We start from the raw sequence: 23,444 nt of genomic DNA on the forward strand, positions 1-23,444 counted from the left end.
GTCATTTGTTCGATGACCGCCAGTGCACCTGGGCTCTTTCAGTTCCGTCCCGCAAAGTGAAAGGGATCGTGCAAGGTGGGCCTTGAACATCAAGGCGGGTTGCCAGCGCCAACTGTCGGGCAAGTGCAATGCAGCTGCTGCACTCAGATCACATGGAGGGAAGGTTCCCGTCCTTCTTCACCTCTTCTCTTGGGTTTGGAGGTAAGTAGGTGCAGTGGTAGGAGGTGGCAGGTCTCACGTTATTCAATTAAAGCACTCCTCAACAAGTTCAACCAGGTCTGCCTGGGATGCGAACAAGCAAGTTCTTTGCTGCTAGGTATTGTTGCTTCATCCGTCGTCACATGTATCGTGAATGGCATCAACTTCGGACAACTCAGTTACTGCCTGTCAACAGGAGAAGTACCTGAGTGCCAAGATCGACTACCTCGACTCGCCCGACACCTGAGTGGTATGTCCATGCTAGGTAGCAATTTACCTAGCTTCCTCCTTGCCCAGTCCCGTCCCGCCAGGGCGTACCTATCATTTCTTGCAACTGAGCGGCGCCGCCCTTCAAGGTTCCGGTCAACTGCGCGGACATCCAATCCAACCAATATCAACGCCCTGAGCTAGGTACCTAGCTCCGCACAGGCCTCGTGGAACAAGCCGACCTCAACGGGAGCTATTCCACCCACCCAAACCTCGAATTCTTTCTTGATGGTATTAAAGAACTTGCTTCACATATCCCGCCCGCATCCCCATGTCCTCTTGCGATTCCCTCCATCAAGATTACGACAATTGATTTCTCCGGCCACTTCAATTGACCAAAGCCCAATCGACTGTGCTCCCAGGCTCCTCACCATCGGAAAATCGAAGCCTTCTCATTGTTGTTCCCAGCCAGCCGCCTCATCTGCAGCTGCTAGACCTGTGCTGGATCTGCTATCCTCGAGCCCATAGCACAGCGCAGGGCACTTGCACGGCTGCCGCACTTCTCACGACAGGCAGTTCATCGCCGAGCCAACGGCGGGACGGAACCCCAGACCGATCAGAAACCCCAGACCTTCCCCAGAAAGTGGTGCCGTTGCCGATTGAAATAATTCCACTTGACCCGGCAACACTTGCGCCTTTCTCACCACCACTTTTCCGTCCTTCACCTCTCGTCAACCCACCCGTCTCGTGCTCCAACCGACTATATGCCACAATGAAAGCCACTCCGTTAATCATCAACTGGCACCACGAAAACAATCCGTACCCCATCTACTCTGCCCATTTCGAACCCGGAGGCAAGGGCCGCTTAGCTACCGCCGCCGGAGACAACAATGTTCGAGTAATGCAATCTACCCTGTCCCGCCCTTGCGTTCAGGTTTTTGGACCCATACTGATTGTTATGATTGCGACAGCTATGGAGAATAGAGGAGGATGGCGAGAATCGTAGGGTCGAGTACTTGGCAACCCTGTCCAAACATACACAAGCAGTCAACGTCGTTCGCTGGGCTCCCAAAGGTACGTTGTCCTTGCCCTCGTGGCATGCCACCAGCTCTCCGGATCCCTTGGCTCGCTTTTTCGCGTACTAACAAGGCCCCTTTCAGGTGAACTCCTTGCCTCTGCTGGAGATGACGGCAATGTCATCTTGTGGGTTCCATCAGACACTCACCACGCGACGTTCGGAAACGAAGGCCTCGAAGACAAGGAAACATGGAGGACAAAGCACATGTGCCGGTCCCTGGGCACGGAGATATATGATCTTGCCTGGTCCCCGGATGCTGCCTTTTTCATCATCGGCAGCATGGACAACGTTGCGCGCATCTATAACGCTTCGACGGGCACACTCGTGCGCCAGATTGCCGAACATAGCCACTACGTCCAGGGCGTTACATGGGATCCTCTGAACGAGTACATCGCGACACAATCTTCCGATCGATCGGTACATATCTACTCGCTGAGGACCAAGGATGGCCAGTATACCCTCGCCAACAACCACGACGACAAGCCACCAAAGATTGCCAGCCACGCCAAAACAGATCTTCCTCCTCGCAGGATATCCTCTCATAGCCCAGCTCCGCCCGAGTTCGGTAACCGGCCCGCTTTTACATCCCTGGATCCCAGTGCTGTTGCTGGATCCCCAAACCCTTCCATCCCGGGTACTCCCACTTCGATGGCCCTGCCTATGAACCCTCCCAGTGTCATCAGCCATAGCCGGAGATCGTCGTTCTCGTCCAGGCGATCAGTGTCGCCCGCACCGTCCATGCCTTTGCCTGCTGTTATGCCTATCGAGGCTTCTCCCAAACCGCACTCTTCAAGCTACGGCCTGGGCATGAAGAATGCGAGCCTTTATGCGAATGAGACTCTAACTTCATTTTTCCGGAGACTGACCTTCACACCTGACGGAAGTCTGCTCCTGACACCTGCTGGTCAATATCAGACTCAGCATCAGGTGGATGGCGGGAAACCTTTGTACGAGGTCATTAATACGGTATACATATACACGCGAGGTGGCATCAACAAACCACCCATTGCCCATTTACCCGGACACAAGAAGCCGTCTGTCGCCGTCAGATGTTCCCCAATCATCTACACCTTGAGACAATCACCGCCCGTCACCAAACACATCACCATTGATACTTCATCAGCCGAGGAGCCGATACCTTCACTGCCTGAACCATTAGCAAAGCCCTCAACAGCTCCGTCCGTGATGGAGCCACCACCTCCTCCATTGCCCACCGAAAGTTCGGTTTCAGGATCGACGGAGGCTCCAGTGCAGAGCCCTGGACCGAAGTCGGCGTTCGCGCTCCCGTATCGGATGGTCTACGCTGTAGCCACCCAAGACTCAGTGCTTCTGTACGATACCCAGCAACACACACCTATCTGCGTTGTGAGCAACTTGCACTGCGCCACTTTTACGGACCTTACCTGGTAAGTTATTCCCTTTGCTTCCTTGAGCCTTCGCAAACTAATATAAGTTGCAGGTCGACTGATGGTTTGACGCTGTTGATATCCTCGTCGGATGGGTTCTGTTCCACCCTGTCCTTTTTGCCTGGAGAGTTGGGTATACCGTATACTGGAGAAATTGGTCCACGACATTCACTGTCCTCTGGAGGAGCCACGTCGAACCAGAACACGTCTCTTCCCAATCCCTCGGGGGTGTTTGCCCCCCCATCCCCGTTTCACAACGGTACCAACCATCGCCATAGGGACTCTGCGAGCTCTTTTACGGCGCCTTCGCCACCTACAGCTGCTTCCTTCGTGAACCCGCCGCCCCCTTCACCGGCACGATCCAACTCGACTAGTTCTGCCATTACTCAAGCTTCTACATCACAGGGCGGGGTTATGAGCAACCCACCGCTTATTTCTGGCCAAGTGCCAAGCATCGCTGCCACCAATTCGGGCAAGGTTACGGGCTTGCCCGTTGTGACCCCTCCTGAGACGCCGCAGAGTTCGAGCGGTGGTGCTGGCTCCACTAACTTGAAGAGGGAGTCAAGCGATTCTCGCGAGGCAAATAACGCGGAGAATAGCCAGCAACCCAAACGGAGACGCATCGCGCCTACCTTGGTCAGCGGAGGGGCATCGTCTACGACTGACGGGTCCAGTAACAGCGACGTGGCTAAAGCGTAGGTCGCTAGGCGGTTGTTGTCGCAAGGATCTAGCACAACCCGCGGATACTTCACAAATAGATGTCTTTGACATGTGCTAAGACAGGTCGAATGGAAGATAGGAAAGCATGCAAGAGGAGGAGAACGGAAAAGGGTGATGTCTTGAGGGTTTGAGGTTTTGGTCCTATATCTTTGATGTTTCGCTGCCCAGTGTGGGAGAACTTGCCCCTTGGGCTCTTGGTTCTCTGCACAATCTTCTATATCGTGAAGGTAAGAGCGGCCAGGTCAATTTGTTATTGCATCTACAGTGGTGTTGGCAGGCATCATGCTGGCTGAAGAATACAGAACGTTTAAGTACGGAAGCTACAGTTTAATTGGTGGTTTGGATGCGCTTGGTGGTGGGTGCTATTCTGGGCAGACTGAGATGTCAGCTACTTTATGATATCTGAAGATTCGGCCATGCACAGATGAGCGGTATGGAGTCTTCTTACTCTTGTTATGCTAATAAACCCCGGAAGTTAGTTGACTGAGCTACGGCAGTGATACTATGCCCGGTATCGGTCTGCTTAGGTACAGGCTCGCCAACGCGGAGGTCTCGGCTTAGGACGGCTTAAGCACTCACCCACCGTCAGCTTTTGAGCAGACAAAACAATTGCATGATAATTGACGACAATAAAATACTTTTCGAGGTAAAAAGATTATCTGAATTCATTCATGTTACTTTATCATCTAAAGGTAAGTATCTGGAATCTTGACCGGTCTGATTTCTCCCTACGGTGAGTACTTCTGTGGTGCAACAATTCGGCAGGAGCTAGGAATTTGGGAGGGAAAAGATACGCCGGGTCCACGAGGGACAGCTTAAACACTTAGTTGGATGGTACCTAGGCACCTGTGACCAGTAACCAAACATACCACACGTGCGACCTCAAACGCGGGGAAGATTAACAGGAACAATGTCCGAAGGGCACTCTTTGTCCACGCTTAGCCAAAAACGCCGATAGGGAGATAAAGCTTAGTCCAATTGAAGAAGTGTAACTGCTTATCCTGGACGCTATCTGTTCTCGGATAGCTAGGTAGGGTAGGACCTCGGGTCCCCTTGCAGCTTCCCATTTCTCACCAAACCGCTTCAAGATACCCGCCATTGGCTTGGCCGTTATCACTTATACAAGAGCAGTCACCCCCGCGTGAGGGGGGTTGGTGTTGGGGCTTACTTTTGTCAACTTACCCTTCACTTCTGTTACATGTAACCCGAACTATCTACACCGGCCTCACATCGTCTTGCCTATTCGTTTTAGACGGCGTAATACCCTTCCAGTCTGAGTACCTTCATCCAATCTCCACCTCCCACAAATTAACCGGCGCGTCTTCAACTCAACATCGCCCCTAGGAGCTATCAACCGCGGCAACGCCGACAGCACCGATACATACAGACCACAATCCCTTGTTTTTGGATGTTTCAGCGAGCATCCTTTCGATATTGGGAAAAGCTCAGTGAGCAGTGAGCAAGCACACTGACACGATGAGTTTCCTTTCGGATTACCTCCGCCACAAGCGGGACTGGTCAGTAGTATCCATCATAATCATATTTATAGAAAGTCTGGCTCTTAGGGCTCTTTAGATTACCGGAATAAAAATGTGTAGTCCTTTTGCTAACCTCAGACTACTTCAAACAGTAATCTTAAACGAGCCGAGCGTAAAGAACGCATCTCCTCGCTCGGTCCGGAATACCATGCCGCCTTGTCTGGCAAAGACCTCGACACCATCAACAAGCCCATCGCCGAACTCGTGTCCGGGGTCCAGTCCAATGCCATATCGCCACTCTCCGTGCTCCAAACCTACGGCAAGGTTGCCATCAGAGCCCACCTCAAGACCAACTGCCTGACCGAGGTCCTCATCTCCGCCGCCGAGGACTCCCTCAAAAACTCCAAGAGAGTCAACCTCCAGGGTCCTCTGGCCGGAATCCCCGTCAGCCTGAAGGACACCATCATCGTAGGCGGCTTCGACACGACAGTCGGGTACTCCTCCTTCGTCGGGAACAAGGCCGACAACCCGCAGGACGGGCCGATGGTGCGCCTTCTCAAAGACGCCGGCGCCGTCCCTTATGTCAAGACCAACCTGCCCATCTCCCTGCTGAGTTACGAGAGCACCAACGACGTGTGGGGCCGCTGCACGAACCCTCACAACAAGGCATACTCGCCCGGCGGCTCGACGGGCGGCGAGTCGGCGCTCCTGGCTTGTGGCGGACGCATCGGCATCGGTAGTGATGTGGCGGGCAGCGTCAGGGTGCCGGCCCATTTCAGCGGGTGTTATTCCCTGAGGTGTGCGACGGGGCGCTGGCCCAAGGCGGGCATCCTGACCAGCATGCCCGGCCAGGAAGGCGTGCCTAGTGTTTACTCACCGATGGCGAGGACGCTGGATGATTTGAGCTATTTTACCAAGGCGGTGATTGGGATGAAGCCGTGGAAGTATGATCACTCTGTTCACCCGCTTGCGTGGAGGGACGAAGTGGTGGAGGAGTTTACGGATCAGGAGAGGAGGTTGAGGGTTGGCGTGTTGAGGACGGACAAAGTGGTTGATCCAAGTCCGGCATGCAAGCGGGCGCTGGAGACGGTGGAGGAGGCATTGAGGAGAGAAGGGCATGAGATTGTGGAGATGGAGGATGCGCCGGATATGTTTGAGGCGTTGCGGATGGGGGCGTTGTTACTGAATGCGGATGGTGGGTGGTGGTTCAACTCGTACAGGAGGTTCGGGGAGTGGCTGGACTCGGGAGCGAGCTTGCTGTCGTTTGGCAAGTGGCCGAGCATCGTCCGGTATTTGTCATACATGTGGATAAAGTACATTCGAAGGGACAACCTTTGGGCAGAGCTGGTGAAGCAGACGAGGCCCATCTCGGCTGCCGAGAACTGGGGGGAGGTCAAGAAGAGAGAGGCGTACAGGGCCGAGTGGTTCGAGTATTGGAATAGGAAGCAGTTCGATGTGCTTATTTCACCGCCAAATGCGCTGCCTGCTATTCCGCACGATGCCTCGAAGGATACCTTCAGCAATTGCGGATATTGCTTTCTTTTCAACTTGGTGTGTTCTTCCACGAGTGTCTTACCTTCCCAAACGGAGAGCCTCACTGACACAAACACTCTTTTCTCATCAGCTCGACTACACAGCCGGCATCATCCCCGTCACGCATGTCGATAGTGCGCTCGATAAGCTCCCGAGCACCTTTGACCATAAGAGGCTGAACGGTATCGCAACCAGAGCGTACAGACACTATGACGCCGAGCGCATGCATGGACTTCCAGTCGGTGTGCAGATTATTGGCCGCCGTTTAGAAGAAGAGAAGGTCCTGGCGGTAATGAAGAGAGTTGAGAACGCGCTTAGAGAGGACAGGTACAAGTTGTTTGACCCAGAGTTGTTGAATAACGTGGTGGATTAGGAAGCCCGGGAAAAGGAACACATACGTCGCCTTTAAAGGCCAAAAGATGAGATCTAGTGCGTAGGAGTACCTGTCGGCGGTCGGGTGGACCCGGGTCTAGAGAGAGCCTATCCATAATCCTTGATTGTCTTTATACCTAAATTGAATTGGCTATGGTATGATCAGCGTATAGTTTGACCACAATAGTGTTGGAAGTCAGAGGAGCCTTACAGGACGGGAGTTGACTTGATGATTTCCAACCCGATTTGACGGGTGTAAACTGTTAGCAGTTTCAGCAGATAAGACCTTTGTCCACCTAGACTTGTACCAGTGTTTCCGAGATTCATCTTCGGCTTGACCTTCTGATTTGAGACAAGGGAACGTTCCTCCCATGCAATTTCCCACTCGCAGCCTAGTTCCATTCGTAGAGGTAGAGATGTGAGGGTAGTCGCCGACATCGGACCCCTTTCACCCTGTCTCGTTGCCTCGTCTCTCATCCAATTTTGGTCTATGGTAGTATCTCTCCAGCCAACAGTACGTGGGGTTGAGATGATATGAGACCAATTAGTCGGGTATAAAGCTCTGGCCGTTTCCACTTGAACTGTTCGGCTTTCCCTCTCCCCTTTTCTTCTCTAAACCAACATCGACAACCCCCATCACTTAACAATGGCGACCCAGCAGAACAAGGACAACTGGTCCTCAGAGGTAAGCAATGGACCAGTCACTGAATGACCACAGTTCTTTCCTCTTTCCGATTTCTTTCTGCTTGAATGTGAATGGATGGCTGACCCGTCAAGAAACACGCAGGCATATCAATCCGCCGCCTCCTTCGTCCCCAAGCTGGCCACGAAGATTGTCCAATGGCTTGATCCCCAGAAAGACGATGTGATTCTGGACATCGGTTGTGGTGGTGAGTTTTGGCCCCGTCCCGGGAAAAATGACGCTCGCGAACAAGGCGTCACTGACAAGTGATAAAAACTTTCCTTTCCAGATGGCGTTCTTGATTTCGAGATCGCCCAGGTCTTTGAGGGAGGCCGAGGACGCTTGCACGGCGTGGACAGCTCCAGGGCCATGATTCAGGCTGCGCAAAAGAAGACATCGGATAATGCGCATCTGAAAAGCACCTGCACGTTTGAGGGTAAGTGATGTGACTGTCCTGTCCTGTTCCTACCGTAAAGTGTATGACTCACTCTCCCTCCAACACATTGTCGTAGTTCTCGACGCAACCGAACTCATCACCAAAACCCACCTGCACTACGTCCGCTTCAGCAAAGCCTTCTCCAACGCCGCCCTCCACTGGATCCTGCGTCCCGAAGAAAAGCGAGAAGTCTTCTTCCAGGGCGTCCGCGACGTGCTTGCCCCGGGGGGCGTCTTTGCCTTTGAGATGGGCGGACTAGGCAACGTGTCGGAGATCCGGGCCACGCTACTGGCCGCTGTCGGCAGGAGAGTCGGTTTGAAGCGGGCACAGGAGGTGGACCCCTGGTTTTTCCCCGACGAGGAGTGGGTGAGGCAGATGATGGAGGAGAAAGTAGGAGGATGGAAGGTGGAAAAGGTAGAGAGAGAATGGAGGCCTACAAATTCCGATGTGGGTGGCGTGGAGGGATGGGTGAGATTGATGGCTGCTCAGTTTTTGCAGGCACTGGAGAGCGAGGAGGAGAGGGAGGAGGTGGTCAAGGAGGTGGTGGATGTGCTGGAGGTTGTATGCGCTAAGCCGGGGGGAGGGTACATGTATAGTTATGTAAGGTTGAGGGTGCTTGCTAGGAAGTTGTGAGGTCAGATTTTAGGGCTATTTGGATGTTAGGGTCAGATCTAAAGACGTGTTGAAGCTTCTTTTGTGAGATGTTGATTTGGTGATAGGTCTAGGCTAGACGGATAGGTCATCAAATTTCTCATTCTTAAAAGCGTTATAAAAGCGTGTGCTTTTCAGCGTGTCACAGGAATGACGTTGGTGGTGGAGAGTCCCCTCGCCGGGGTAAAGGCTGGGGTACCTTGTTAGCTCAGGGCGCATCACCTATGCAGTAGCTCGGCTTGATAAGGTGCGCAAGGGTTGGATAGAAGCGATAAAAGAAAGCTTCTCCCCATCATCATTCCTATTGAGGCACTGTCAAGTCCGGCGCAATTCATATACTGCGACACTCGACTCTGCCAACTTACCAATCCGCGCCTCCTTGTTCACTGAGCTTGTCGACCATCACACTGTCGCCACCTCACAGGACTTGAGCAAACGCATAATTGAAACAACATGTCTGCGGACGACCAGGCTTTTCTGGACGTGGTAAGAAAACATACAAAGTGCCCGCATAGAACTCCACTAACAATGGCCTGGTTCGGTTATAGTTATCGTCCCTGCCCGGCGATATCAAGCGCTACTCTGAAGATGTCGCCAACATCGTGAACGAGAACGTCGACAAGATTGCCGAGACCGTCAGACACACTCTCGCGACCTCGCAATGGGTACCAGAACAGATCCGCCCTCGGCTGCCGCCACCAGCGCCTTCAGCCGAGCTGCCGATTTCGCTCTACAATAGAGTTGAGAGCTGGGTATTAAGAAACAAAGTCCTTACCACCGCCATAGTCCTAGCCACCGGATCCATTCTATATCGGTCATACACAGTCTCGGCTCACGCCAGGAAGACCAGGCGCGCAAGGCGGGCGCGCAGCGGAGGACGCATGGATGTCGTTGTCATTGCGGGATCTGCCAACCTACCTTTGACACGATCAGTTGCGCTGGATCTGGAAAGGAAAGGCTTCATCGTCTTTATTGTATCCAGCGGACCGGAGGATGATATTGCCATTCAGAATCTAGCACGCCCCGATATCCGACCGTTGGGCGTCGACACCACCGATCCTCTCAGCGCCAGCGCCTCCATTGAGCGTTTCGCGACCTACCTTCAGTCACCCCATGCGGCAGTCCCCAACAGCAAGCGACATCGGTTGCACCTCAAGGCCGTCATCCTCATTCCCTCTTTGAACTACCAGACCTCGCCCATCGCTACCATTCCTCCCTCAGGCTTCGCGAACCTCTTCAACACACACCTACTCCACCCTATCATAACCCTCCAGGCCTTCCTTCCTCTGCTTACCGCTCGCCTGGGTCCTACTCCCTCGGCCGAGTCATCATCCTCTGGAAGCGACAAGAAGAAAGACAGCCCCAAAATCATCGTCTGCACGCCCTCCATCATTTCCTCCATCAACCCCCCCTTCCACGCCCCCGAAGCAACCGTGTGCTCCGCCCTCTCCGCATTCACCGAAGTCCTGACCGCCGAGCTCCGCCCGCTCGCCATCCCTGTCACCCACATCCAGCTCGGTACCTTTGACTTCGCTGGCTTCACGCCCGCCTCGGCCGCGCGTGAACACTGGCAGGAGCGGAACTCTCAGGGCGTCCCGCTGCGCGCGCTGGAAGCGAACCCCCAGGACGCCGAGTCCCTGCTGCCCTGGCCCGACTCGGCCCGCCACGCCTACGGCAAGAATTTTGTCACCCAGTCGAGCTCGGCCATTAGCACGGGCCGCATCCGCGGGATGCGCGGCAGCTCGTTGCGGGAGCTGCATAATGCTGTTTTTGACGTGATTGACGGGTCCATTACCAAGGGCACTGTGCGCGTCGGCCTCGGCGCGAGCGTGTATGGGTTTGTCGGACGCTGGGTGCCGCGCGGGCTGGTGGCGTGGATGATGGGTATCCGGACGGTGGACGAGCTGGCGGCGTGGCAGTCGAGTCATAGCTCGTTTAATAGCCCAAGGTCGGGTGGCTCGGTGAGGTCTATGGGAAGCGAGAATGGGGATGAGGAGGAGGTGGGGACTGGGGCCCGCACATCGAATGAGTTGTTTGTTGCGGTGCCGATGGAGTAAAGTCTTCATGGGAATAGTTTGGAAGAGTACAAAAGAAGGCAGTGTCGACAAGAATGGCATATGCCATAGCATCTCAGACGGTGGGTTGATTATCATTTGGTTACGGGTGTCCTAGGTAGGGAGCGGCGTTCATGTTTTGGGATCTCGTCCCTCTCAGTCTATTTTGGAAGAACATACAGATCACAGCTCCTCAAAACTGTCAAGCTAGCAATTTTTATAAGAATCTCACAAACCCTGTGAATGTAAACCTGACCTACAGCTAATACACTAGATATAACCTTGCCTTTGCGCCGTGACCTATTCCTTATTCCGTGATGCATACCTGGTCTTTACTACCGGATTCCTGGGCCTTCTCATCGTCCGAGCACTAGCCTAAATATGTCGCTATGTTCATGTACCATTTGACCTCCCCTGGCCGCTTTGGGACCAATGTTCTCTTAATGACCTTTACCCCTAAATCCTCCCCTTCCTCTTCCCCTCCATCCTCCTCGGCCTCTGCCTCCTCCTCCTCCTCCTCCTCCGCCTCCAAAGCGATCCTTATGGCGATCATGCCCGCCACCGTCCCTATCGCGTCCCTGCATCATCATCTCCCTCTCCCTGTTATCCCGATCGCGCTCCCTCTCTCGGTCCATATACTCATTCGCGCCCGTCGCCTGCGCCATTCCACCACCCATACCATTAGCATCGCCCATGTGTTGTTGTTGTTGCTGCTGCTGTTGCTGCTGCAGCAGCATCTGATCTCCCTCCCCCTTCGCCCTCGGCTTCTCCATATCCTTATCCGCCGTCCACCTCGGATGCGCGCCCTCCTTGCAGCCCTTCCCATCCGGACAGAAGCCCGCCAGGTAATACAAACACAGCTTCCTCCGGAAATGCTTCTTGTCACATCGCGGTCCCAGCGGACAGAACCCCCTCTCGTAATGCGGGCACGGCGGCAATCTCGACAGCGGATCAATGTGCAGATACAGACACTCGTCCCCGTTGCTGCAGTACCCGTTCCTGACGAAGAAATTGCACTCGGGCATCTTGCGCAGGTTGTACTCGTGCAGGAACTCGCACGATTCGCCCTTTTTGCAGAGGCCGCGCAGCCAATGCTTGCAGACTAGCGAGCCGAAGCCGCCGCTGAAGGTGTTACCGCCGCCATGGGTGTTTTGGGACGACGCGGTAACGTGGCGCTCGGGGCAGTGGGATTTGAGGGGGCAGTTGCCTGAGGCGTAGGCTTTGCAGATGGGTCGGTCGGCGGGGAGAGAGTGCTGGTACGTGCGCTGGAGGAAGGGCGTGAAGGAGAAGGTATAGTGTGGCGCGGTGTGGTTGAGCATCTGAGTGACGAGTTGTTGCGGTCCTCCTGCCCCAGAGGGGAGGGAGTTTGTTGTTGTCTGTGTTGTTGTCGCCATCTCGGCGGATGTGTGAGGGGGGGAAAAAGGTGGTTCGCCGGTGCGATTCGGGCTTCAAGGTGGGTAGGCTTGTTTTGTCGCGAGCGGTTCACGATCGGTTCGGAGAGGTATGTAGCTGGGCGACCAGTCGTAATGAATCTTGCCTAGAGAATGCGCGTGGCTTGTGTTTATGCACGCTTAACCAAGAGTCGTATTCTTTGCTGCGTTTGCCCAGTTTCAAATTCGGCTTTGGTCGGGAGAAGTTCGCACAGCAGGTTGCGCCATTCAAAAAATTGAAGCAAGGTGTGGTTGAGAGTTTGGAGAGAAAGAGTGCAACAAGTCGCAAATCGATTGTTGGAAATCGATAAGACGTGGACTCACCGAGAGATGCAAGGTGAGTGACCAATCAGAGATCAGCTATCCCGGTCTGGGCTACCTCGGCTTCCCTTACACTGGGCTAGCGGTCACCCCCGCGATGGCTATTCGGCATTTGTTCAACCATATTGTACCCTTGTTTAATCATATAGGTTGTCATTCTTTCACTGCTTGTGTATCTCACTCGGTGTTTCTGCGTCTGCTTCTTTCCAGTGTAACAAAGCACTCTATTACTCCAGGTATCCTTCCCAGATGAGAGGCATTCAGGTGGCACAGTATGTTAAGGTATGTCCTATCTCGATCATCCAGGACATCTTCCCATTTCGTGGTTCTAACATTAGCCCTTAACTCAGAGCCCGCAAGAGCTCAGGGTCACGGAGCTTCCAGACCCTACACCTACTTCAGATGAGTACTTGATTGAAGTTCATGCTGCGGCAACCAACTTTTTCGACATTCTTCAGATTCAGGGCAAATACCAGAATCAACCACGTGCGGCTTCTTTATTGAGTCCCGCTTACATTGCATTCAGTATGCTGACGTTGCGTCTTAGCATTCCCCTGGGTATCAGGTGCCGAGTTCGCCGGCGTGGTTCTCGCCACCCCTTCCGGCCTCAAGGACCCCAAGTTCCCCGTCGGTTCACGTGTGTTTGGAGCTAGCCAGGGTGCGTACGCTACCAAAGTCAAAGCCAAGGAGACGGCCCTCCTCCCAGCTCCCGAAGGCTGGTCGCTTGTGGATGCTGCCGGCCTCTTTGTGACGGCACCAACCAGCTATGGAGCCCTTGTTGTTCGGGCCGGCGTCAAGAAGGGCGACTTCGTCCTTGTTCACGCTGCGGCCGGTGGTGTAGGTCTTGCCGCAGTCCAAGGTTAGTGGCATACATACCCGTCTCGAAGATGAACTACTTCGTTGCTAATCCCACACATAGTTGCAAAGGCGTTTGGAGCAACTGTCATTGCTACGGCCGGAACCAAGCACAAGCTCGAAGTCGCCAAGTCCTTTGGCGCTGATCATGTCGTCGACTACACGGACCCCAAGTGGCCCGAGATGGTGAAGAAGTTGACCCCTAAAGGCAAGGGTGTTGACATTGTCTACGATCCTGTCGGCCTGGTAGATCTGAGCACCAAATGTACTGCGTGGAATGGCCGCATCCTGATTGTCGGTTTCGCTGCCGGCAAGATCGAGAAGGTGGCCATGAACAAGGTTCTTCTCAAGAACATCAGCCTCGTCGGTGTTCACTGGGGCCAATACGCTGTCCATGAGAAGGAGACGGTGGTGACCGTGTGGCAGGGCATCATGAAGTTGATTGCCGAAGGCAAGTTCAAACCGACTGTGTTCAGCGACAAGGAGTTCGTCGGTCTCGAAAAAATTCCGGATGCATTGATCGCTTTGGGGGGTCGTGAGACCTGGGGGAAGGTGGTAGTTCAGGTCCCGCAGCAGGAAGGGAAAAGCAGGTTGTAAATTTTATGGATAGCTTCACTAGGTTCCGGTGCCGTGTCGAGTGTCGTTGACCACAAAATCTCCGTCGGCATCTGATGGAAATTGAAATACCTTCACCGATAACCCTAACCCACATTGTGACCTTTGTTTTTTGCTTTGGGCCTCGGCTGCAACCCGCGGACTGGCTGCCTCGGTGACTGCATAGAGCTGCAACCGAGGAGCCTCTAAAAGGCGGAACGACCCCGCTGGATGCAGTGGGTATTTAAGTGGGAATTTTGGTGAGCACGTCAGAGGGGCATGGCCCTGGACCCTGGGCGGTCCGTTAGGGACGTTTCCTCGAATGGACGGCGTCCATCCTTCCGAGTTCGCCCCCAAGCATGGAAATCCAGGCCGTTTTTTGAGGCAGCCGGGGTCTAGATACGGGATTAGAAATCGCGACTCGATTTGAAAAATGGCGCCGGAACAACGCGCCTGATCTGGCATCGCCTGGACTGTCTGACAAGATCGCAGATTGGGAGAGAAAGAAATCTAGAGATTATCAAATCGTTACCTTCCCTTTCCCGTAGATTCTTATTCTCCATCCAGTGACCATCCCCGGCTCTGTTTCCGCCACTTGTATCTTGTCTCTTGTTAGATCCGTTTCCCATTCGAAAACCCCACCAACCGCCAAACTGTTCTCCTCAACCTTTAGAAGAACTCTCCGATCCAGCGCATCTGGTCTCACAGTCGCTGCTGCCGCAACCGCCTTCAAGAAAAACACTCCGGTTCAACCTGCCGAACTTCAGGCCGTCACAAAAAGAAACATGCACAGCAAAGTAGTCATCATCGGCTCTGGGCCGGCCGCCCACACTGCCGCCATCTACCTGGCCCGCGCCGAGCTGAAGCGTGAGTTTCAATGCCATTGCGATTGTCGACGTCAGGTTACAAGGACCAATTCGCTAACAATTCCTCGCCCTTTGTACAGCTGTACTCTACGAGGGCTTCATGGCCAATGGTATCGCCGCCGGTGGCCAGCTCACCACCACGACCGAGATCGAGAACTTTCCCGGTTTCCCCGATGGCATCATGGGCCAGGAGCTGATGGACAAGATGAAGGCTCAGTCTGAGCGTTTCGGCACCCAAATTATCAGCGAGACCGTTGCCAAGGTCGACCTCTCTGCGCGCCCCTTCAAGTACGCTACCGAGTGGTCCCCCGAGGAGTACCACACTGCCGACTCCATCATCCTGGCCACCGGCGCCTCTGCCCGCAGACTTCATCTCCCCGGAGAGGAGAAGTACTGGCAGAACGGTATCTCTGCCTGCGCCGTTTGCGATGGTGCCGTTCCTATTTTCCGCAACAAGCACCTCGTTGTCATTGGTGGTGGCGACTCCGCTGCTGAGGAGGCCATGTACCTCACCAAGTATGGCAGCCACGTTACCGTGTTGGTTCGCAAGGACAAGTTGAGGGCCAGCAGCATCATGGCCCATAGGTTGTTGAACCACGAGAAGGTCACTGTCAGGTTCAACACCGTCGGTGTCGAGGTCAAGGGTGACGACAAGGGTCTCATGAGCCACCTGGTCGTCAAGGATGTTACCACTGGCAAGGAGGAGACTCTTGAGGCCAACGGTCTTTTCTATGCCATCGGTCACGATCCTGCTACCGCCCTCGTCAAGGGCCAGCTTGAGACTGACGCCGATGGCTATGTTGTCACCAAGCCTGGCACTACCCTTACCAGCGTTGAGGGTGTCTTTGCTGCTGGTGATGTTCAGGATAAGAGGTACAGACAGGCTATCACCAGTGCCGGTACGTAACCCATTGCCTCCCGTGAACCTGGTTTGGAAGAGTTGCTAATCTGTTATGCATAGGTACCGGCTGCATGGCTGCCCTCGATGCCGAGAAGTTTTTGTCGGAGCACGAGGAAACCCCCGCCGAACACCGCGACACCAGCGCCGTACAGGGCAACCTCTAGAGTTGATTTCTTGGATAGACAGCGTTTCGCTTAAAAAGTTGGTTCTGAAAATACAGGAATGATACCCAGAGTATGGCCGGCAATTTTGAATGCTTGAAATTTTAGATGTGCCATGGAATATAAGAGAGATGTCGGTTTTTGCCGCACCCGGGCAGTTCGTATATGTAGTGTTTATACCAAAACACCAGCGAACAAGGATTGGTCTCGTTGGCCTTGTGGAGCTATGACCCCCTACCCACGGAAGCACTTAAAAGTTAACAGCCTTAACGAGGAAGTCACGGATCATAATGTGATTCTCTTACATCAAATTGTCACACGAAGGAGGAACAGCCGTCAAGCTCAAGAGACTTCTATCGATCCTAACATTAACTCGTGTACTCGTCAGGTCTACAAATCGACGGTCTGACTAGCGCCCCGGGCTATGTGGATGGGATAAAAATTTAGCGTTGAAAGCCATGCGGGCCTCCCGCGCAAGTGTGGGTTAGGTACAGAAGAAAATGGTTATCTGTTTGACTGGCATCACCTTTCTTCAGTCGTATCGCAATGCGAACAACCTACTAGTTATTCAAGTGTTTGTTGGAACAGGCAGGAAGCTGTTCTGGGATCATCGCAGAAATGTCAGGTGCTTCCCCTCACTTGGCGTAGAGGTCTGATCTCTATTTAAAGAGGGCTTCTTCCCTCTGTTCTGCTCCCTCTTCTTCCTCTTGTTCTCCATCGCGAACACCAATTTCTCAATTGACCTTAACCGGCAGACGCTGCAGAAAAACCAGCCATAACTCGATCTTCCCCTTCTTCCAACTTGATCAATAATCACATCCTCCTTAAAATGTCTAGCGGAAACGGATACAGCTACAAGGGCCATGGCACCAACAGCCAGGTATGGTGTAGATACTCTTTCACTGTCGCTCACGTCTCCTTCATTCCGCCGGATTGGCCAATCTCCAGCCCAGTATAGAGGCAACTAGCAACGCTGAGACACTAACTTGCTGTAGGGTAACCACTACTGCGCCCGTGACTACGGCAACGGATCCAATGCGTATCACTACTCCAACACGTAAGAAAGACCTTGACTATCTCTCTGGGGAAGTGGAGCGACTAATCATTTGGCCAACAACTTGACAGTAATGGATCCTACTACTACAGCAACCCGAACGGTAGCACTTACTACAACAGCGGCAGTGGATCTTCCACGTACACCTCGCCCAGTGGTAACTCGTACTCGAGCTCCGGCTCTGGTTCTGGCTCTGGCTCCGGCTCTTCTGGAAATTCCAAGTGAGATGTGAGGGGAAATGCCTAAGAGGTGATGGTTTGGAAGCCAGGGAAGATACCCCGGTGGATGTTCGCTAGGCAAGGTGGAAATTAAAGAGGGTTGACAGGACCATGGCAGTTTTGAGAGCCAATTTCGTTGCACGAAAGAGACGCATAGCATTTGACTTATTGGTATGAACCCAAATGGAAACCCTATTTCACTATTCTGCTTATCTCGATGCTACCAAGCTTGTGATCGTCCATCCAAATTGTTCTTCCAAGTGACGCTTCAACATCCCGTAGGCTCAATCCTCTTTCACGTCTCTTGCCAACCAAACAGCTTCGATTCATCCATTCTGCCCGGTTCTAGTTCCATAGCGAAGCACTCAATCCCATAACCGCAGAAGCAGCTATCATCGCTGCTCTGCCCAGATTCAACACACCCCATTGATCAACCCAATACTTTGCCCCGACTTCCACAGCCTTCATATCCACCTTTTCGCCCAAGCCAACCGCATCGTCACCTTCCCTATAAGAATATTCCTCCTCTACGTCTCTTTCCCTTTCCTTCTCTCTTTCTTTACCCTTCCCCTTACCATCTTTACCACAACCCTCCCTCCCCTTCTCCCTCTCCATACCCTTTCCCCTGACCGACTGCCTCCTCTTCAGCCCCCCACTACTCCCACCACCGCCCAACTCCCCAACCTCCACATCCACTCCCTTCTGCCTCATAGCCCTCTCCACCGCCTCCGCCCTCGCCACCAACCTCCTCTCCACCCCTCCGAGCACCACCCACCCATACGGCGCCATACCCAACACCAACAGCGCTCCAGCGACAGCGTACATTCTCCCCCTCTTCACCAACTTCAACGCTTGCATCCCTCTCCCACCACTCACGATTTCCGAAGAATACCGAACACCAAAACGCCAGGCCAGCAAGAGATAGCCCAACGCCGCGGCGGCGCCGGCCCGGTTCAAAGTGGAAAACGTCTGCTCGTAGGTGCGCCGCCACTGGGTGAGCATGAGCGGGGTGGGCGACTCGAGAAGGCGAGGCACCAGAAAGAAGGAGAGGGAGAGGGAGGCGCCCGTGGCGGAGGCGGAGAGGAGCACGGAGAGGGATTGGACCACGTGTATGAGGGAGCCGGTTTGCGGGTTTAGGAGGGCGGAGAGAAGTGCTACGAGTGAGGAGGGGGCGAGGATGCCGGGATTGATGAGACCGGCGGGGACGGGGCCGGAAGGGGTCGGTGGTGGTGAGATCGAGAGGAAAGACATGGCGGGCTGGTTGGTTGGTTGGTTGATTGATACCCGCGGGTTATTGTTTTCAGAATGGTTGGCCGAGGGTATGACGAGACTCTCTTGTTATAGAGCTTGTGGTTCGCGAAATGCTCGGGTCGCTTGAATCTAGGTACAGGTATTTATGTAGCAGGTGGTGGATGTTATGCGTGAACCGACTCGGTGGTGTAATTCGAGGTGGATCTGCTCGAGATAGACGTGGCTTTAGGATTGACAATGAGGTTTCCAACGCGACAATGATAGTCCTTGGTACCTCACCCCGGTTTATCGTCGCCAGAACGGTTGCGGATCAAGTTTGGGTTGTCGTTGGTGTTGTAGTTGTTTGCGGAGAGCAAACATGGTATGGGGTATGGTGATGCCAAGCCAGGTGCTGGGAAGCTTGATGTTAGCGCCCTGACCCCTGTGTCCCGTTGGTCGACTCCAGCGAGAAATGATCATCGCTGCTATCGAAGCGAAGCAAAAGTGCGGGGTGCGGGGTGCGCACTTTCTACACTACGGAAGCTTACGAGAAAACGAATTGCCAAAATAATTCGACTTTTGATGTTTCACAGGTCTTCCGACTGCTGTTTCCCTTGTGACTGTCCTTCACACTCATTTCTCTTATCTCTAGCGCTACATCGTTAAACATACCAACCGACAGATGCTATGAAGAGCAACAAGGGTTGTGAAAGTGAACCCGAGGGAGTTGCCTCAGCTGAAGTCGCCAGCACAGAAAGGGGCTTTGTTTACATCTTACCGAGTTAGGTTAGTATGTTGCATCGCCAGTTGCTGTTTCTGTGGGCTCCAACAGCTTTGTGTGGGAAAAACGGAGTTATACCACAAGGCGAGAAACTAAGGTTCAGTTTTCCACCAATTTTCACCAGACTGGATGGTGTGCTGCGCACTTATTAAAGAATTATGAGATCACCCAAAAGTTGTTTTCACTCGAGACAAAGCACGCGTATCATTCTTAAACTCCAGACTCCGTTTCTAATTCGTGTCCTCAATTATCCCAACAGCGACCGTTGTGATTACTCTCACCCGGCGTTCATCTCCATTCATCTTCCAACAAAACCATCTTTATCGTGCCGATTGCCGCAGTCAATCAGAAAGTACTCCATACCGAGCCTCTATCTCCACGCAACACCAGACGAAATTAGAACTAGACCAGAACAAGACCAAACAGAACAAGGTGAATGCTAAAAAAACCAAGACCAAAAAACTCCACCACAACCGTCTTTATCCATACTTCTACGCAAACGCCCAAACTGGTACTGATGAATTACCCTATGCCGAATTCATCCACGCACAATGAGACAAGACCAACACCAAAAGCCAACACCAATACTCCAAAAATACAAATAAAGAATGGACATAATCAAGACAGAATCAAGACTTGAAGCAAAAGTCCACTGCCACCACATATTCCACCGCAGACCCGAATCTAAGAAAAAACTGTTGCTCTCCAGTGCCGAAACACCAAACTCCAAATCCCTTCAAACGAGTGACAGAAAGAGCAATCGCTTTTATGCCATTCATCCTTCAGCTCTCATTGCAAAAGAAATTACACAAGAATGGATTGTTCTTTGAATGACAGTGGTATGGCTGCGAGATGCGCGAAAAATCAAAAGTGGCGGTTTGATATCTGAGTCTCAGAATGCATGAGATGGGTGTTTTCAAGGACGATCATTCTTCGCGCGGGTGGCTAAGAGCGTTGCGAGGACTGCAATGCCACACAGCCAAAGCATTGAGATGACGCTCCCTAAAATCAAGACTTTCCGGCGTTGGCGATGGTTTAGGCTGCCGACTTCTCCTTTGGTGAACCATGCCAGTGTCGTGTCAAACGTTCCTTTATAGACGAGGGGCGCCATGAACGGAAAGACGCAGAGGAAACACAAAAACCAGAAGAATTGTTTTTGGCGGCGTCGCGCTTCCCAGGAGAGGTAGCCGTCCTCTTCGTCAAGTCTGAAAGGGTCAGTTACGTTCAGATTGGCGATGTGGTGGAGATATGAACCTTCACCATCAACGCGCGAAGTTCTTTTATCTTTTCCCCAAAGGTGAGGACGCTCGAATGGAATGCCCCATGAACATCTGTAGCTTGAGCCACTCCCAGTTGAGCCGTGGGCAGAGCTGAAAGGGTTTCGACAAGACCGCGGAAACACTGGTCTACCAGGGGCTGGTGGGCTAGCGCTGCTCAAGGTTGACAAACGAGTTGCCTTCCGCCCCTTGCTGGTAACTTGGTTTTCTTCAAAAAATGTCAGCACGTGGAACTGATATGTCGAGCCAGGGTCATACATACGGATTGAAAGGCGGTGGTTGGAGACAGGCTCGTGACAGTGAGTGGGCAATGGCTTTCTCGGCAGGGTATGCGGAGTGGAGGGCGCCACTCTCTTCGTCAGTTTGTTGGATGCCTTCCACGAAATGCAAGATACAAGACTGTCCTTTCGTGTCCGAGTACTGCTCTGAAAGGTGTGGTCATTCGCGTCGCTTCGTCGCTTCATTGCCTGCAACCTTGCGGCCTCTTCCAAGGGTATCAATGGAAAGCTGAATTGAACTGGCGATTCCGGGCCGAACGATTTATCGGTTTGAAGAGAATCGTGGGCTCGGGGAGTTTGCGGTGGGAGTTCAGCTAGTTTCAAGCCATGGTCTCTTTGTTGCTTGTCGCTGTCCGGGCCGGATTGATTGCTCCTATAGGGATGTCTCCCATCGATGTTCTTGTTGGAGGTCAGAGAACGGAACGGGGCAGTGAGTTTCTCGGCCAAGTATGCTCTTGTCGATGAGCCCTGGCTGCTGGATGTCGTGGCTTGGTCAAATAGTCGGCATGAATCTTGGGGATAGCCGTTAACTCGATGAATCCTTGGTTGAGGAAGGAAGACTGGGCGGTTGTCACCCTTGAGTGTCCGAATGACGTAGTTGTCGTACTTCCCATTCATCGGATGTTGCATAATCTTTTCGGTTGATGCAAAAGCGCCAAAGGTTTCAGCGAGGCTTGAGGCGTCAGAGTAGTCTGCAATGCTGCTTCCTGTGGTCCTCAGGCCGAAATGAGTGCCAAAGCCAGTCCCGGACGCATAAGCTCGATGGCTGTTGAACTGTCCAACACTGGAACCGACTGTCTCCCACTCCTCTCCATCGCTCTTAACAGCATCGAGGTTCGACCCGACTGTCTCCCAATCACCTCCGTCGGTCTTAACAGCATCGAGATTCTGTTGAAGAGCACGGTTAGCAAACTGAAGAGGCGAAGGATCAGATCCAACATGTGACTGGACAAATTCTCTCACCTCGTCAAACTCTTCATCAAACTCGTCGTCCCATGCAAGGTGTTGGGCAGGATAAGATCTTAGATCGAGTTTCTTCATGATACGTTTGTTGGGAATGTTGTTATCTCTCTGGGCGGAGCTGTAATATGTGAGCCCATTTGAAGGACGCATGGGAGGTGCCGCAGAGCCAACTGGGCCACGCGTGGCTGATGCATGGCCAGTGTGGTCAGTCTTGTTGGTACAAGTGGTGCTGACGCCACTGACACGGTGAAGCGCAGCACTGACTTCTCTTTCCTGAGATGGCTGAAGGAAGACCGTATATGATCCGCGGTCGTACTTGAATGGATCGTCGTCAGAGTCTGTTGTATGACCGCCTGTCGAGAAGGCTGCGTTGGACAACGCGCCACTGCCGGTGGTAGTCCCACGAGCCGCTTGGTTGTTGTTTGAATCGTGGCGGCTGGCTTCGACGTAATGGTTACCCTTCCTGGAAGTTGCAAATGTTCTGACATTGTTTTCGTCGCGATTATCGAGAAGGTCTTCGATGTCGACAGAGCTCGCAGTTGACATGGTTGACCAGGAGTGTTCCCGGAAGATGTTGTTATGACACTCTGGGGTGCTGGTATGGTCCTCTGGGAGGTTGGCACGGATCACTGAGGGATTGACTGCAGGGACTGGCGGCTGAGGAATCCGAGGAGGGGATCCATGAATGCGATAAAGCTTTGAAGTACAGCCAAAGGGGACAGAGGTGATGTTTTCTCGGGTCTGAGGAGGCTCGACGGTCTCTCCATTGTCCAAGGAGTGGTGGACACTTGCATCATTGTTGGATTGGTTGTGCTGGCCGTCGGCTGAGGGTGAAGAGTCAATGGTGGCCGAAGGTAGGTACTGATCCACGATGTTTTCGACGGTGCTTCCAGTCTCGCGAGGTGTGTTGATGGAGTTGTCAGGAGTGTGGTTGTCAACAGGGTCCTTTGCGATGTGATAACTGGCGCGAGCAGCCGGAGTCATCTCTTCCCAATCAGGGTAGGGAGGGGTACGAGTGCTGAAGTCAGGAACACTGGATGAACGGCGACGCAAGTGTGTAGGACTGATGCGACGTCCGCGGGAGAAGCCATCATGAGTCGGGCAGCGGTGGGACTCGGTGGCGGAATGCTCGTCGGCGTCGGTGGTCGACTTGGAGTAGACGGCATTGACAGAAGAGCCAGCAGATGGCTTGCCAGGGATCAAGGCAGAGTGAGCGCCGTTATCCGTAAGGTGTGCGGCTTGTTTTGCGGCTCTGGTGGTGATGGCTTGATGGGCCTCGTCGAGACTGGTGAAGACATGTCTCGGAGTAATGGAGCGCTCTCTGGGCAGCGACGACACGGTCGAGCCTGCAGACTTGACCGAAGCGGGCATGTGGTTGATGGTAGGCTCGTTGATATGATGGTTGCCGATGAGGTAGCTGGTGAAAGCGCCAAAGTTGGTCGAGGTCGTCATGTTGTTGATGTTGCTTGATAGATGTTGGATGAGCAAGCGCGATGGGTCAAGATGATGAATGACAAGTGCGGTGGAAGTTGACTTGGTTGCGGATGATGGTTTGAAAACAGTTCAAGAAGAAAATGCTTTGCAGTGTGCTTGGATGGTTCTTGCGATGGTTGACAGCGTTGGTTCAGACAAAAACGAGTTGCAGTTGATGATCAGTTGCTCTTGCGAAGTTGTTGTAAAGTTGAAAAGCTGGGAGAAGG

At 53.2% G+C, this 23,444-nt stretch overlaps 10 protein-coding genes across 10 annotated transcripts; 7 read left to right on the forward strand and 3 right to left on the reverse strand.

The window, feature by feature from the left end:
* The first annotated feature begins 631 nt into the window (after positions 1 to 631).
* Positions 632 to 4,258, forward strand: cac-2 (chromatin assembly-2). Its single transcript, XM_960167.3, has 4 exons — positions 632 to 1,303; positions 1,377 to 1,479; positions 1,566 to 2,889; positions 2,943 to 4,258. The coding sequence occupies exons 1-4, from the start codon at positions 1,178 to 1,180 to the stop codon at positions 3,586 to 3,588; spliced, it is 2,199 nt and encodes a 732-aa protein (XP_965260.3). The 5' UTR covers positions 632 to 1,177; the 3' UTR covers positions 3,589 to 4,258.
* A 443-nt stretch (positions 4,259 to 4,701) lies between these two features.
* On the forward strand, positions 4,702 to 7,237 carry NCU08356 (acetamidase). Its single transcript, XM_960166.2, has 3 exons — positions 4,702 to 5,126; positions 5,240 to 6,638; positions 6,712 to 7,237. The coding sequence occupies exons 1-3, from the start codon at positions 5,086 to 5,088 to the stop codon at positions 6,991 to 6,993; spliced, it is 1,722 nt and encodes a 573-aa protein (XP_965259.1). The 5' UTR covers positions 4,702 to 5,085; the 3' UTR covers positions 6,994 to 7,237.
* Positions 7,238 to 7,616: 379 nt separating this feature from the next.
* Positions 7,617 to 8,799, forward strand: NCU08355 (hypothetical protein). The gene is made up of 4 exons (XM_960165.2): positions 7,617 to 7,677; positions 7,780 to 7,882; positions 7,964 to 8,110; positions 8,187 to 8,799. The coding sequence occupies exons 1-4, from the start codon at positions 7,639 to 7,641 to the stop codon at positions 8,741 to 8,743; spliced, it is 846 nt and encodes a 281-aa protein (XP_965258.1). The 5' UTR covers positions 7,617 to 7,638; the 3' UTR covers positions 8,744 to 8,799.
* A 270-nt stretch (positions 8,800 to 9,069) lies between these two features.
* Positions 9,070 to 11,100, forward strand: NCU08354 (hypothetical protein). The gene is made up of 2 exons (XM_960164.3): positions 9,070 to 9,247; positions 9,310 to 11,100. Exons 1-2 carry the CDS (start codon positions 9,215 to 9,217, stop codon positions 10,816 to 10,818), a joined length of 1,542 nt encoding a protein of 513 aa, XP_965257.1. The 5' UTR covers positions 9,070 to 9,214; the 3' UTR covers positions 10,819 to 11,100.
* Positions 11,019 to 12,529, reverse strand: NCU08353 (mRNA 3'-end-processing protein yth-1). The gene has a single exon (XM_960163.2). The coding sequence runs from the start codon at positions 12,207 to 12,209 to the stop codon at positions 11,256 to 11,258; it is 954 nt and encodes a 317-aa protein (XP_965256.1). The 5' UTR covers positions 12,210 to 12,529; the 3' UTR covers positions 11,019 to 11,255.
* A 119-nt stretch (positions 12,530 to 12,648) lies between these two features.
* Positions 12,649 to 14,117, forward strand: NCU11325 (alcohol dehydrogenase). Its single transcript, XM_001728135.2, has 4 exons — positions 12,649 to 12,848; positions 12,917 to 13,052; positions 13,114 to 13,425; positions 13,486 to 14,117. Exons 1-4 carry the CDS (start codon positions 12,816 to 12,818, stop codon positions 14,016 to 14,018), a joined length of 1,014 nt encoding a protein of 337 aa, XP_001728187.1. The 5' UTR covers positions 12,649 to 12,815; the 3' UTR covers positions 14,019 to 14,117.
* A 263-nt stretch (positions 14,118 to 14,380) lies between these two features.
* cys-9 (cysteine-9) lies at positions 14,381 to 16,509 on the forward strand. The gene is made up of 3 exons (XM_960162.2): positions 14,381 to 14,882; positions 14,962 to 15,780; positions 15,843 to 16,509. Exons 1-3 carry the CDS (start codon positions 14,801 to 14,803, stop codon positions 15,944 to 15,946), a joined length of 1,005 nt encoding a protein of 334 aa, XP_965255.1. The 5' UTR covers positions 14,381 to 14,800; the 3' UTR covers positions 15,947 to 16,509.
* Positions 16,510 to 16,641: 132 nt separating this feature from the next.
* NCU08351 (hypothetical protein) lies at positions 16,642 to 17,442 on the forward strand. Its single transcript, XM_960161.2, has 3 exons — positions 16,642 to 16,823; positions 16,939 to 17,000; positions 17,069 to 17,442. Exons 1-3 carry the CDS (start codon positions 16,773 to 16,775, stop codon positions 17,220 to 17,222), a joined length of 267 nt encoding a protein of 88 aa, XP_965254.2. The 5' UTR covers positions 16,642 to 16,772; the 3' UTR covers positions 17,223 to 17,442.
* On the reverse strand, positions 17,325 to 18,878 carry NCU08350 (hypothetical protein). Its single transcript, XM_960160.2, has one exon. It carries the CDS (start codon positions 18,464 to 18,466, stop codon positions 17,561 to 17,563), a length of 906 nt encoding a protein of 301 aa, XP_965253.1. The 5' UTR covers positions 18,467 to 18,878; the 3' UTR covers positions 17,325 to 17,560.
* A 1,772-nt stretch (positions 18,879 to 20,650) lies between these two features.
* Positions 20,651 to 23,196, reverse strand: NCU08349 (hypothetical protein; the record flags this gene model as incomplete). Its single annotated transcript, XM_960159.1, has 4 exons — positions 20,651 to 20,711; positions 20,766 to 20,926; positions 21,022 to 21,669; positions 21,745 to 23,196. The coding sequence occupies 4 exons, from the start codon at positions 23,194 to 23,196 to the stop codon at positions 20,651 to 20,653; spliced, it is 2,322 nt and encodes a 773-aa protein (XP_965252.1).
* Between the last annotated feature and the right edge of the window lie 248 nt (positions 23,197 to 23,444).

Source organism: Neurospora crassa, linkage group I, assembly GCF_000182925.2.
Source record: "Neurospora crassa OR74A linkage group I, whole genome shotgun sequence".
NCBI lineage: Eukaryota > Fungi > Ascomycota > Sordariomycetes > Sordariales > Sordariaceae > Neurospora > Neurospora crassa.

Coding starts and splice junctions, on each gene's coding strand:
- NCU08355 (XM_960165.2), top strand. CDS start 7,639: ATGGCGACCCAGCAGAACAAGGACAACTGGTCCTCAGAG. Junction 7,678..7,779: donor AGGACAACTGGTCCTCAGAG/GTAAGCAATGGA, acceptor AGAAACACGCAG/GCATATCAATCCGCCGCCTC. Junction 8,111..8,186: donor AAGCACCTGCACGTTTGAGG/GTAAGTGATGTG, acceptor ACATTGTCGTAG/TTCTCGACGCAACCGAACTC.
- NCU08350 (XM_960160.2), bottom strand. CDS start 18,466: ATGTCTTTCCTCTCGATCTCACCACCACCGACCCCTTCCGGCCCCGTC.
- NCU08354 (XM_960164.3), top strand. CDS start 9,215: ATGTCTGCGGACGACCAGGCTTTTCTGGACGTG. Junction 9,248..9,309: donor ACCAGGCTTTTCTGGACGTG/GTAAGAAAACAT, acceptor GTTCGGTTATAG/TTATCGTCCCTGCCCGGCGA.
- cys-9 (XM_960162.2), top strand. CDS start 14,801: ATGCACAGCAAAGTAGTCATCATCGGCTCTGGGCCGGCCGCCCACACT. Junction 14,883..14,961: donor GGCCCGCGCCGAGCTGAAGC/GTGAGTTTCAAT, acceptor CCCTTTGTACAG/CTGTACTCTACGAGGGCTTC. Junction 15,781..15,842: donor ACAGGCTATCACCAGTGCCG/GTACGTAACCCA, acceptor TGTTATGCATAG/GTACCGGCTGCATGGCTGCC.
- cac-2 (XM_960167.3), top strand. CDS start 1,178: ATGAAAGCCACTCCGTTAATCATCAACTGGCACCACGAAAACAATCCG. Junction 1,480..1,565: donor CGTTCGCTGGGCTCCCAAAG/GTACGTTGTCCT, acceptor GGCCCCTTTCAG/GTGAACTCCTTGCCTCTGCT. Junction 2,890..2,942: donor ACTTTTACGGACCTTACCTG/GTAAGTTATTCC, acceptor TATAAGTTGCAG/GTCGACTGATGGTTTGACGC.
- NCU08351 (XM_960161.2), top strand. CDS start 16,773: ATGTCTAGCGGAAACGGATACAGCTACAAGGGCCATGGCACCAACAGC. Junction 16,824..16,938: donor GCCATGGCACCAACAGCCAG/GTATGGTGTAGA, acceptor AACTTGCTGTAG/GGTAACCACTACTGCGCCCG. Junction 17,001..17,068: donor GCGTATCACTACTCCAACAC/GTAAGAAAGACC, acceptor ACAACTTGACAG/TAATGGATCCTACTACTACA.
- NCU08353 (XM_960163.2), bottom strand. CDS start 12,209: ATGGCGACAACAACACAGACAACAACAAACTCCCTCCCCTCTGGGGCA.
- NCU11325 (XM_001728135.2), top strand. CDS start 12,816: ATGAGAGGCATTCAGGTGGCACAGTATGTTAAG. Junction 12,849..12,916: donor AGGTGGCACAGTATGTTAAG/GTATGTCCTATC, acceptor CCCTTAACTCAG/AGCCCGCAAGAGCTCAGGGT. Junction 13,426..13,485: donor AGGTCTTGCCGCAGTCCAAG/GTTAGTGGCATA, acceptor TCCCACACATAG/TTGCAAAGGCGTTTGGAGCA.
- NCU08356 (XM_960166.2), top strand. CDS start 5,086: ATGAGTTTCCTTTCGGATTACCTCCGCCACAAGCGGGACTG. Junction 5,127..5,239: donor CTCCGCCACAAGCGGGACTG/GTCAGTAGTATC, acceptor TACTTCAAACAG/TAATCTTAAACGAGCCGAGC. Junction 6,639..6,711: donor ATTGCTTTCTTTTCAACTTG/GTGTGTTCTTCC, acceptor TTTTCTCATCAG/CTCGACTACACAGCCGGCAT.